Source organism: Drosophila mauritiana, chromosome X, assembly GCF_004382145.1.
Source record: "Drosophila mauritiana strain mau12 chromosome X, ASM438214v1, whole genome shotgun sequence".
NCBI classification, from domain to species: domain Eukaryota; kingdom Metazoa; phylum Arthropoda; class Insecta; order Diptera; family Drosophilidae; genus Drosophila; species Drosophila mauritiana.
The window spans coordinates 4,612,944-4,625,092 of NC_046672.1; the positions used below are offsets into that span (position 1 = coordinate 4,612,944).

A 12,149-nucleotide genomic window follows, 5' to 3' on the forward strand; every position below is an offset into this window, starting at 1 on the left:
ATAAATGCATGTACAAATAAAGACCATGTGTGGGTGTGGGTGTGTGTGTGTGTGCGCGCGTGTAGCAATAATAACAATAACAATGTAAAATCGCTTAGATTTCAACCGCAGAAAGAGAGGGGCAAGCGGAGTGGGGCGTGAAAGGGATGGGCGAACAACAAGAGAAAGGCGGAACGGAAGCGGAACGGAGAATTGCAATCCACGAGGAGCCAGATCCAGAAATAAGGCAAAAAGCAGCGGAAGCACAACGTGGATGCTCGGGAGCCTGGAAAAAAGTTATTCGAAATGCCTCTGGGCACGTACAATCCATTCATTCAGCAAATACCAATAATAGACACGTACGGAAAGAGCCGTGCGAGTGGGACGGCGGCCATCTGGTGTGCGACAGAGACGGACGTATGCGGGCTGTGTGCGGCGAAGAAATGAAGGCATTTGAAAATGGCACAAAACACAAAAGTCAATGAATAAGCAGCCAGTGCAAGTAAAGCAAATTTGCTAAAGACAATGGGACTTTCGAGTGGAGTGAAGGGGGGAGGAGGAAGAAGTGGATACACCGAAAGAAATCGCACCTAAATTCTAACCTTTTAATTCATTTAAATACATACATTTTTAAAGCAAAATGTTTGATAAATCTATGAGAACTACCAGCTTATGGAAATGTAGTTAATGTTGAAGTGCCATAACTCAAATAATTCCCACGCTCACTTTGTGTCAAATATATATATTTTTTTTTTCTGCCTGCATTAGGGAATATTCAGAGGAAAAGGTCAGGAAGTACGCCCAAGTATGGAACGATGCGACACACATGGCATAAGAAAACAATATGGCAAAACAATTTAGATAAGTTCAAACAACTGCCGTTTCTCCCCCACCCGCTCCACCTCCAGAACACCCATCCTCGATTCCATTGCCCCTCCGGAAAACGCCTTGGAATGAAAATGTTTTTCTTGCCTAGGAATGCTGGGCCTGCAGGGCGAGAGGAACTAGAAGAAAGTCGGTGAAGCTGCTCCCCGCCATGTTAAAATAATAGTTGCGTTTCCCCAGCTCCCGCATATCTCCCATTTGACTTTCATCTTTTCCGCCGTGTGCTGCGATCGTTAATCACCGCCAGGGGGTTAAGCCGGCGCCTAAGGGTTAAGGCGCTCCCCCGGCGAGGGAAGTGCGTGCCATCCTGCAGGATCCCAACTCGAAACTCACCCACGTCATCTTCCCTGGTCCTTCTGTATATTTGTCATGACATTGCACTTTTCAAGTTAAGTTCCTATGGAATTTTCATTTTCCCTCGGCGAGTACCAAAAATATTTATGGCTGGAAAAGCGGGGGGCGGTGCAAAAAATGCAGAAGGCGAAGGAAGTGTAGGAGGAAGCGTTGACAGACAAGCCCCAAGTAATTTGACCAAGTTCAAAGTAATGTTTTGAGTGCCGGCAATAAAAAATGAAATATTGAGATTTAGCTAAACGCCACTTCTAGTCGACGGGGGTATTACCCTGTTACCAACGCCTCATTCTATTGCAATGTTTTTATGCTCTTATATCGCGAGCCATAAAAAACACAGTGCCAGATTTTGTGTGTCCCGCAAAATACTTGTATTTTACGACCTAATTGAACCATATGTGCCATTCCAAGTATCCGCGCTTTTGCAGGGTATTATGGAATTGAAGGGAAACTGCATTCATTCCTTAATGTGCCCCAACAGCTTGTCAAGTCTTTGTTTTTCTTGTTGCCTTTTGTTGTCAGCTTAAGCTGATACCGCCCACCGCCCACCGCCCAATGTCCATCGCCCCTTTAACCTCTCAGTGGACCAGGGGGTCCACCCCGTCGTCGCCTCACTAAACCCATTAAAACGTCATAATCAACATAATCATAAAGATAATGCATAACAGAACAGAGGGGAGAATTTGTACGCTGGTCAGCCATTTTATCCACGCCCCCATTGCTTGCCTTCTTCCCCTTTCTTCGCTACTCGCTACTCTCTCCTGGCTTTCTCTCATTATTATTTCGCCAAGCTCGGCCACAAAAGGCGACTAAAGCCTGACCTTTGCTTAATTATGGTAATTAGCACACACAAAAAAATGGCCAAGCCGCGCCAAAGAGGCAAAACCAAACGGAATGGAACGGAACAGAACAGAACGAAACGGAAGGGAAGGCAGGAGACCAAGAAGAAGAAGAACGGGGCGGCAATGGGTCGGAAGGACGCAGGACTCTTGGGAGCGAGCGAGCTGAAAGCTAAGCATGCAAAATTACTGACCCAATGCACAGAAAGAAATGAGGATGCACTTCACGCTCGAAAACTTACAATTTACACACATCTCTCATTTTTCTTCTCTCGTCTTCTCGTTTCTTGGCCCACCGTTATTTGGGGAATTAAAAATAGAGTCTTAATTAGTGCAGCTGAAGAAGTTAAGAAGGTTTGCTTTCAGTGTATTGGCAGGACTTTAAGCTGGAGCAGCAGCTGCAAGTCTGTCCACTGGATGCGAATGTGGATGATGACGTTGACAACGACGAGGAAGGACCAAAGCTGCTGTCCTGATATAAATATTAAAACATAGAAAAAAGCACAGGACAGCGAGCGAAAAAAGTGAGCAGCAGGCAAAAGCTGAAAGCCGAAAGTGAATTGCTTCCGCATTTTCGTTCGCTTTAAGCGCTGCTCAAGTGGCGACCATGCCCCCAAAAACCACCCGTCCCCAAAAAAAAGAACTTGCAATAATATTATGCAATATTTGTTTCACTTTGTCCCGGCCATGCTTCACTTTTTTTTTTGTTGCGCTGCTTCTGCGTTTAATTTGCGCATTTCATTTAATTTGCCGTGAATTTGCGGGCCATTCATTTTGTGTTTGCTCTGGAGCAAAACGGTGTACGAGGGTTAAGGCTCTCGGACAAGCGGCAGCCGGGGGTTACGGGGTTAAGGGGCATCCCCGGCTAAGTGGGGACAACTTCCGCTGCTGTCAAGTTGAGGTGCGCCCTTTGTTGCGCAAATTATAACAGTCTGCAGTTTTCATTTTGCACTGCAGTTTCGCCTTCAAAATTCCGCTGCGTACTTCCAGGGGCGAACTTCTTATCAAAATTAGCTCGAAATAAATGATGAAACGGCGGCCAAAAATCAAATGCCTTAGTACGCGCGCATAAAATAGGAATTGAAATACTACATAAGTCTAGGAAATATAAGAAACATATCGTAATTTATCGTAAAGTAGGTAGTACCTACTAGGTACATGTGTACCTATGTGTGGAATGGAACGTTGTGTACCGCTAGCTAATGCCACTTTTTCTTCATGTTGAACTCTCTTGAAAGGTCAACTGTCTGCGGCTGGCATCAATATGGTATCAAATGTCGGATCGACTTATTAAAGAGTTTACCCTCACTTACACACACACGCACGCAGGCACAGACACCGACTGGCTCACCCACACAGAGACAAAGGGAAAAGGGACGAGACAAGGACTTGGGGCAGTCAGTAATGTGTAATTTATTGCTGTGCTCAAATTGAAACTAAGCGCCATTAAAAAACAATAAACTAAACATGTAATAAATTCAGACCAAACAAGAGCACACATTTGTGTACACATGTGTGGTAAATACCGAAGCACACACATACACACACACCTACATACAAACAGCAAAAAACCGTTCAAAATAAATTGACCAAATCTGTTGGATAAAAGGATTTGAAAGCAATTAATTGCTAGCGCATAGAATACATCAAAATACGCACACGCTCGCAATGGCTGCAACATCTGAAACAACCCATAGAAATAATATCAGCGAGAGAAAAAAATTGCACTTGCAAATTCAAAATCAACTACACGTACATATATAACAAAATTTAACAAATTGCATCCAGATCATTGCCCAAAAACGATTGCATAGCTTAAAATATATATGTTCGGTAAATTAGTAACAGCTGTAAACAAAGGGCATTGTCAGATCAACATTTGATTCTCAACACGCATGCCCACCACTAGCTAGGTGTATTTAATAGGTAACATCATTAATTTTGGCGAATAACTGTCAAAATTGAACATTTCTTGGCTGGAATGCCCCATCCACTTTGATGCCATCTTTGAAAAATTGTTGGAACTTCTATCGATTTGCCAAAAAACTTTTTGCCACGCCCTATATCAACCGATATATATCCCAGAAAAATTATGCAATTTCGCGTTCATACTAGCTGAGTAAGGGGTATCTGATAGTCGGGGTACTCAACTATACAGATCTCTCTTGTTTTTATTAAAAACTTGTCAACAACCTTTTTATATATCTGTACTATTTATGATATTGAGGATCTTGCAATTGTTATTAAGTCTGGCGATTGTATGTGTAAATGTAGATTCTTCATAAGCTTGTAGTGTAAAAGGTTTTATATAGAAGACTTATTCTCTTGACTGCGGTGCAAGTGAATAAGTGGCTTCTTATAATTGAGCAGACGCCATTTCGTGGATCGCTTTCTTCCGATCATTTTTAGAACTCGCTTAAGTTTGCCTTTCCGAAACCCAGTTTTCTCCATTAAAGTCTCCATGCGTAGAAACTTGCTTTCCGCAAAGGAACTAATTACCTTGCGATAGGAAGCGTTTAGTTCCAACTAGGAGAGTAAGGAATGCTATGCTATAAATATTTGCAATCTATTATGAAATAGTTTCCAAGCCTACCGGTTTGCCAAATTTAGAACTTTGGGGAACCCCCGTAATTTCAGACCAGAATGCGTACAAATAAAACTTGCTGATGCGCCACTTGGGACGCTTAATTTTGCACATGTGCTTAAAAATCTTACGCAAACAGTCTTTCGATAACTTTGTTCGCTCCCTGAGATCCTTAAGAGTCCTGTATTTCCGACCTGCATAGGCCAATTGAATAAAACCACCAACGCTTTCGATCGAACGCAATGCGATCTAATTAAAAAAAAAACAAGAAGTACAGGTGCTCTTTTAAGAGTGTTCATTTAAAAGTTTTTATTTATACCTGTTCATGTTTATCAGCAGGAGGGGGCATTGAATGCAAAAATTGACGAGAAGATGGATAATTCGGTGGATAAGTCCCTTGAGAACTCATCGGTGGTAAATTGCGTACAGGAAAGTGCGGACGGTCCCTTGGGTAGTAGAAATCATTTCTCATCGGGGGGTAGAGCGTGTTATTGTAATGATAGGGTATACCCATCGGATATGTTCTGGGAGATGGCTCCCCTGGATAGGAGTAATGGTGTCTCATTGACGGGCTAATGTCATATGGTTGGTATCGTGACCCTTGACAAAAGCTCTGATAAGACGGTTCCGCATCAACGTACATGGAATGATGCAATCTCATTGGTGGGGGTTGGTTCACATGATACTGACTGCCCGGGTGATCCATAGGCCTTGGATAGGCCCTATGATAGGGATAATAGCCCCTTGTTGAGTAGGGATGTGGAGCATTCGGAAAGTTTAGCTCCTCCTCGTACATCTCCGGTAATCGTGAGAATCCGCTTGTCGGTGCCGAATTGTTAGGTCTTATGATCTTCTTTGCTTCGGCAGCGGTTGTAGTCGATGTATTCTAAAAAATATCTCATATAACTTATATGTTCTATATATTTTATTCATAGAATAAAACATGGCGTTGAAATCTTACCTGTTTTTTTACCTGTGGCTTATTTGCGGAAAGCTTGGGAATTTTATACTGATGCATTTCAGTACTCTTTGGATCCCTATTTTTACGTTTTGTGGCCTTTGATTTTTTCACCTTTTTGTTCAATGCTTTGGAGGGCATTTCCTTTAATTGAGCAGTTTTGGGTTGAGCAGCTTTTGGTTGAGAAGTTTTTGTCTCAGCAGCTTTAGAAGTACTAGGCTGCATATCTAGCTCAGAAATGTTTCGTCCGGATGTTTTGGGTCTTGAAGCCCGTTTATGTTTAACTGGTTCAGTTATTTTCAGATTGTCGAGCTTGACATCTTCTTCTTCGTTTTCACCTTTTTTTACTTGTGATTCAGAACGATTGAATTCAAAGAGCTTTGAAGATTTAGTTTTATGAATATTTGCATTTAAGTCTGAAATGCAAGCCTTGGAACTGCTGGCGCGCACGGCTGTTTCAGGTTTTGTAGGTTTTACAGTTGGTTCAACGATGTCAGGATTAGATCGTTTTGCATCTTCTTCGATAGTATTTTCTTTAGGCTCTAGCATAACCTTGCCCTGCTTCTTTGCATTTCTATTCTGGCTTTTATTGACTACTTTAGTATATCTCCATTTTCGTACTTTGTTTATACGTTTTAAGTCCTTGCGTAAAGGTTCAAATGTTTTGGCGCCACGTTGCTCAGCATCTGCTTTGGAAACTTTACAGTCGGAATCTTTGAATGACTTCTTAGGAATATCAGGTAAGTTACCCTTAGCATTAAAGAATCTATTCAATGAATTTTCCTTGAACTCCTGCGATTCTTGTTCTTGGTAACGTGGTGCCCAAGACTTTTTGACGTCCTGCTTAGATGGCCCATAATCTGTAGAGCTGCGAGGGTTCACGTCTGCATTCGAAAATATATGGGCACGCGGCTTTAGGATATTTTTTGTTTTACATCCATTATCCTCTGGTTTTTTCATTGAATTCAGAGCTCTCGGCAGTTCTGTCAATTGAGCCCCAGGATTTTTTTCTAGCTGGTCATTTTGATCGTATGCCGAAGTGCTAGTAACAGCATAAGAATTATTCAAAGATTTTTTAATTGGATCAAGTAAAGACTGCCTCTGGTAATCCATTCTGTCATTTCCTGGTTTTTTGGTTCTTATTGGAATCCTTGATGGCTTGTGCTTTGGCAGCACTGGTTTAACAGTAATCTTACTTTCTGATGGCTTAGAATTGGGCACTATATAGCGACTCTGAATAGGCAATTCAGCCCCAGAATTTCTTTTCATTGGAGTGTATACTTTAGTGGTATCTGCACTATCGTGCTTCACATCTGCAGAATATCCAGTATTCATTAAATCACGCTTAAAAGCTTTTACATTACAAGGCTCAATTGTGCCACGATTGGATGATCTGGGAGCTGGTGCTAGGGGTTGATCTAGTCTGGGCTCTCTGATGGGAGCGCTTTGAAGTTCTTTCTCGAAATGCTGAAATAAAACATTGCAATTGTAAAAAACCTTAACTTTTAAGAAGTGTAAACTAACATCTTGGGATTTCGGTGCAATCTGACAGTTTTCATTGGTTTCATCATGGCTCTCCGACGAAGAGGAACTGGGTAACTCATCGAAAAACATTAGAGCGCTTTGATGATTTTTCTCAAACTGCTGAAATAAAAGATTGCATTTGTAAAAAACCATACCTTTTAAGAAGTTTATACTAACATCTTGGGATTTCGGTGTCATCTGACCGTTCTCATTGGTTTCATCATGGCTCTCCGACGAAGAAGAACTGCTTGACTCACCGAACAACATTAGAGCCCTTTGACGATTTTTCTCAAACTGCTAAAATAAAACATTGCATTTGTAAAAAACCATACCTTTTAAGAAGTTTATACTAACATCTTGGGATTTCGGTGTCATCTGACCGTTCTCATTGGTTTCATCATGGCTCTCCGACGAAGAAGAACTGGGTGACTCACCGAACAACATAAGAGCCCTTTGACGATTTTTCTCAAACTGCTAAAATAAAACATTGCACTTTTAAAAAACCATAACTTTTAAGAAGTTTATACTAACATCTTGAGAATTCGATGTCATCTGACCGTTCTCATTGGTTTCATCATGGCTCTCCGACGAAGAAGAACTGCGTGACTCACCGAACAACATTAGAGCCCTTTGACGATTTTTCTCAAACTGCTAAAATAAAACATTGCATTTGTAAAAAACCATAACTTTTAAAAGGTTTATACTAACATCTTGAGAATTCGATGTCATCCGACTGTTCACATTGGTTTCATCACGGCTCTTCGACGGAGAAGAACTGCGTGACTCACCGAACAACATTAGAGCGCTTTGACGATTTTTCTCAAACTGCTGAAATAAAAGATTGCAATTGGAAAAAACCATAACTTTTAAAAAGCTTATACTAACATCTTGAGAATTCGATGTCATCCGACTGTTCACATTGGTTTCATCACGGCTCTTCGACGGAGAAGAACTGCGTGACTCACCGAACAACATTAGAGCGCTTTGACGATTTTTCTCAAACTGCTGAAATAAAAGATTGCAATTGTAAAAAACCATAACTTTTAAAAAGCTTATACTAACATCTTGAGAATTCGATGTCATCTGACTGTTCACATTGGTTTCATTACGGCTCTTCGACGGAGAAGAACTGCGTGACTCACCGAACAACATTAGAGCGCTTTGACGATTTTTCTCAAACTGCTGAAATAGAACATTGCAATCGTAACAAACCATAACTTTTAAAAAGTCTATACTAACATCTTGAGAATTCGGTGTCATTTGACCGTTCTCATTGGTTTCATCATCAGAAGAACTGGATGACTCCTCGGACAACATGGGCTCTGGCAAGTTGAACCCGAAATCATATATGGGGTTTCTTATCGGCGATATAGTATAATTATGCTCCGATGCCACATTTTCCAAATGCTCTTCAAAGGTGGCACTAGTATTCACGGGCATGTCCGGTAGTGAAGGGGATGATGATTCAAGACGGGTTGGTTGGCCCAACTGAAAATTTATTTCCGCATTTGATTTAATTGGTTTGTTGAGAAGTGGAACCTTTGGAGATCGACGTTTCCGGTTACGTGCTCGTGAAGATCGTGAAGAGTTCGAGCTGCTCGAGCAGGTGGAGCAGGTCGAACAGGATGACGAGGATGATGAACTGGAGGATGATGAACTGGAGGATGATGAACTGGAGGATGAGCTGGATAAAGAGCGTACTACACAGCGTAATGAAGGCGAAAAACGAGATGAATGCTTTGACACGCGACCTTGCTTAATCCGTTCATCTGACTTCGAAAATTAGTAATATTTAAAGATATAAATAAATATAAAATAAAAATAATATAATATAATTATGTAGATATAATATGATAACAATGTACTTTAGTTCAAGACGTTAAGTTAACATGAAATATATTTCACACTTACCGTAGTGTTTCGAACTGTACTGTTTGTGCAAGGACCTGATATTTCTGTGCTTTCTGCGCTTTCCTTCGACGGCTGTTTCCCTTCCGTTGTTGGAAGTCGTGGAATGGCGTTTACACTGGACTCGCTTGAGTTGGCTGGCCCCGAAGATTGTGGCATATTGAGGTTCGCTACGGTATGCTGATCAGCATGATAAAGGAATTCTGGGGATTTAATTGGCGATATTGGTGTTATCGGCCCCTGTCGGAGTATTTCGGCAACGATTGATGGTATAGGATTCGTGCGAGTGAGTGTTTCTAGAGGTACGGGCTCAATGGGTAGCGGTACCTGTACGCTGTTTGGTGTCTGATTCATTGATGCTTTCGGTTGAATTGGTGCTTTCGGTGCCTTGGGATTCCTCGGAGTCTTGGGTACTTTAGGTTCCTTTGGCTCTTTTGGTACCTTGGGTGCCCTAGGCGCTTTAGGTTCCTTGGGTACCTTTGGCGTCTTAGGTTCCTTCGGTACCCTAGGTGCCTTTGGTGGTTTGGGTGTCTTTGGCTCCTTAGGTGTCTTTGGCTCCTTAGGTGTCTTTGGCACCTTAGGTGTCTTTGGCTCCTTAGGTGTCTTTGGCTCCTTAGGTGTCTTTGGCACCTTAGGTGTCTTTGGCTCCTTAGGTGGCTTTGGCTCCTTAGGTGGCTTTGGCTCCTTAGGTGGCTTTGGCTCCTTAGGTGGCTTTGGCTCCTTAGGTGGCTTTGGCTCCTTAGGTGGCTTTGGCTCCTTAGGTGGCTTTGGCTCCTTAGGTGGCTTTGGCTCCTTAGGTGGCTTTGGCTCCTTAGGTGGCTTTGGCTCCTTCGGTGGCTTTGGTTCTTTAGGTGGCTTTGGTACTTTTGGCGCCTTAGGTTCTTTGGGCACCCTAGGGGCTTTTGGCTTAGCATTCGGCTTGGTTTGAGCCGTTTCTCCCTGCGCCGATACCTCAGAGGGCATATCCGTCCCCGGTTGCTGGTTGATCACTTTTTTAGCACGCGGTTTTCTGGGAGCTTTGGGCTTGTCGGTCGGTTGTATTGGTAAATTCGGAACAACATCAGCGTTTGGAATCTGTTGACTATTTGGTATTGTAGGTTCTCCACCATTAGACTCCATGACCCCGGAACTATTGTCATTAAGTATATTTGTATTATTGGTCTTATTGGCTCTCTTCGTGTAAGTCCGCTTGACACGAGGTATAGGTGCCTGGGAAGAGGTTTGAGGAATCTCAATTTCAGTTCCGGAGGACTGATTTGTAGCCATGGCCTTATTGACTCTCTTCTTGTAAGTCCGCTTGGGAGGAGGCTTAATTACTTTACCGGTGGTTTGTATTGGATTGTGAGGAACAGACACCATTGATATCAGCGGATCCGGTGGCATCACAATATTAATACCGGCGCGCTCCACAAGTCCATTTGATATTGTAAGTTCTCCTCCGCGAATCTCCATGGCCACATATTGATGTTCATCAAGTATATTCGTATTATTTATATTTGTATTATTTGTATTATTTGTATTATTTGTATTATTTGCATTATTTGTATTATTTGCATTATTTGCATTATTTGCATTATTTGTATTATTTGTATTATTTGTATTATTGGTCTTATTGGCTCTCTTCGTGTAAGTCCGCTTGACACGGGGCTGAATCACCTTTCCGATTGTTTGCATTGGACGATTTTGAGTCATTGAGTCATTGGTTTCATCTGTTGGTATAGTGCCGACCTGCAGCGGTGGGCATGCAGGCCAATTATGGGCGTTTGGAAAATTTGGAACTGAAGATGTTGCCGTCGCATTGGGCTTCTTCGGTCTCTGCGGTGCCGCAGATGCATTTTCCTTCTTGGCTGCTTCCCTCAACATCTTGGCAATGCTGGGATTTGATGGCGCCGTAATGGTGCTCTTGACCGGCCGTGGCTTTCTAACCTTGTAGACGGTTCCTCGTGTTGGCTTTGCAGCTGCCGTATATGTTCTGTTAGCTGGAGTGACGAAGTCCATATTTATGTCACTTATCAAATCATATGGCATATTATCATCCATGTTAGATTGTGTGTCCACTGGATGGGTTTCTGTGCCACAAGATGTAGTTGGTAGTTCATCATAATCCAAATTTAAATCATCAATTAAATCATAAATTGAATTAATAACCGAATCAGAATCTGTGTTATTTGGCTGCTCGTCGTTTATATTATTGGACGTAGTTGGTAATTCAACCATGGTTGTATCGTTTTCTATTTTACAAACTATATCATTGGACGTAGTTGGTAATTCAACTATGGTTGTTTCGTTTTCTATTTTACAAACTAAATTAGCATCTATTTCAGATTGTGTAGCAGTGGACTGAGTTCCTTGATCGCCAGACCTTTTTGGAAAATTTGACAAATTATTGTCTCTATCGTTGGGAATATCAAAAATTGAAAAATTGGTATTCGGTTTAGATTCTACATCAGTTGGTAGTTCATTGTCTTTTGAATCTATCTCCATTTTAATTGCCAGAACCGGTTCCTGTCTTATATTCATGAATAGAGTGCATGAATTAGCCGTTGGCATTGGCAAAATTACCCCTGGCTGTGGAAAAAGTAAATAGATCATTTTAATCGCCTTACCAATATGACATTTAAAAGTATTTCTGTACACGTACATCTTGTACCTGATCCGCAGCAAAATTTTCGTTTCCCTCTCCATCCTTGTTATATGGTTCCATTTTAATTTGCAAAAAGTTATTCGGATTCGCCTGCGATGTTGGTTCTTCGGCAATTGGCCAAGGAAGTGCATCCGGACTTACATTATTCACCGGTTGGACCGCATATTCGGTTAGGGCCTGGCTTGGCTGATCCTGTCCAACGGTATCCTCCTGTTCGTCCAATCCAATAGAGCTCCAATCAAAGTTGTAGTTGGGTATCGGATTCTGTCATTAATTAGTCAATGTTTCGAGTTGTGTTAGAGAAATTAAAATTGATAAACGCTATTACGGGAAACCTACCTGATATAGCATACTGGTTTCAGCACTAATATCAATATAGCTTGCATGCAGCTGGACGAATTCTATAAGTTCGTGATTCATACTGCTCACTGATGAAACTGGTCTGCTCCGATCGACCTGAAAGCCAGAGACGAAATG

At 41.9% G+C, this 12,149-nt stretch overlaps 1 protein-coding gene across 1 annotated transcript in view; it reads right to left on the reverse strand.

Annotated features, from left to right (window-relative positions):
• Positions 1 to 4,358: 4,358 nt before the first annotated feature.
• The window catches only part of LOC117147081, a 49,310-nt gene continuing 41,519 nt past the window's right edge, over positions 4,359 to 12,149 (reverse strand). Inside the window, exons 7-22 of the mRNA XM_033313844.1 lie at positions 12,012 to 12,128; positions 11,670 to 11,936; positions 10,601 to 11,596; positions 9,032 to 10,474; positions 8,360 to 8,893; positions 8,183 to 8,302; positions 8,006 to 8,125; positions 7,829 to 7,948; positions 7,652 to 7,771; positions 7,475 to 7,594; positions 7,298 to 7,417; positions 7,121 to 7,240; positions 5,600 to 7,063; positions 4,958 to 5,524; positions 4,648 to 4,887; positions 4,359 to 4,580 (exon numbers count right to left, since the gene is read on the reverse strand). Of these exons, the coding sequence (XP_033169735.1) occupies positions 4,359 to 4,580; positions 4,648 to 4,887; positions 4,958 to 5,524; positions 5,600 to 7,063; positions 7,121 to 7,240; positions 7,298 to 7,417; positions 7,475 to 7,594; positions 7,652 to 7,771; positions 7,829 to 7,948; positions 8,006 to 8,125; positions 8,183 to 8,302; positions 8,360 to 8,893; positions 9,032 to 10,474; positions 10,601 to 11,596; positions 11,670 to 11,936; positions 12,012 to 12,128 (6,690 nt within the window). The remainder of the gene's footprint in view (positions 4,581 to 4,647; positions 4,888 to 4,957; positions 5,525 to 5,599; positions 7,064 to 7,120; positions 7,241 to 7,297; positions 7,418 to 7,474; positions 7,595 to 7,651; positions 7,772 to 7,828; positions 7,949 to 8,005; positions 8,126 to 8,182; positions 8,303 to 8,359; positions 8,894 to 9,031; positions 10,475 to 10,600; positions 11,597 to 11,669; positions 11,937 to 12,011; positions 12,129 to 12,149) is intronic.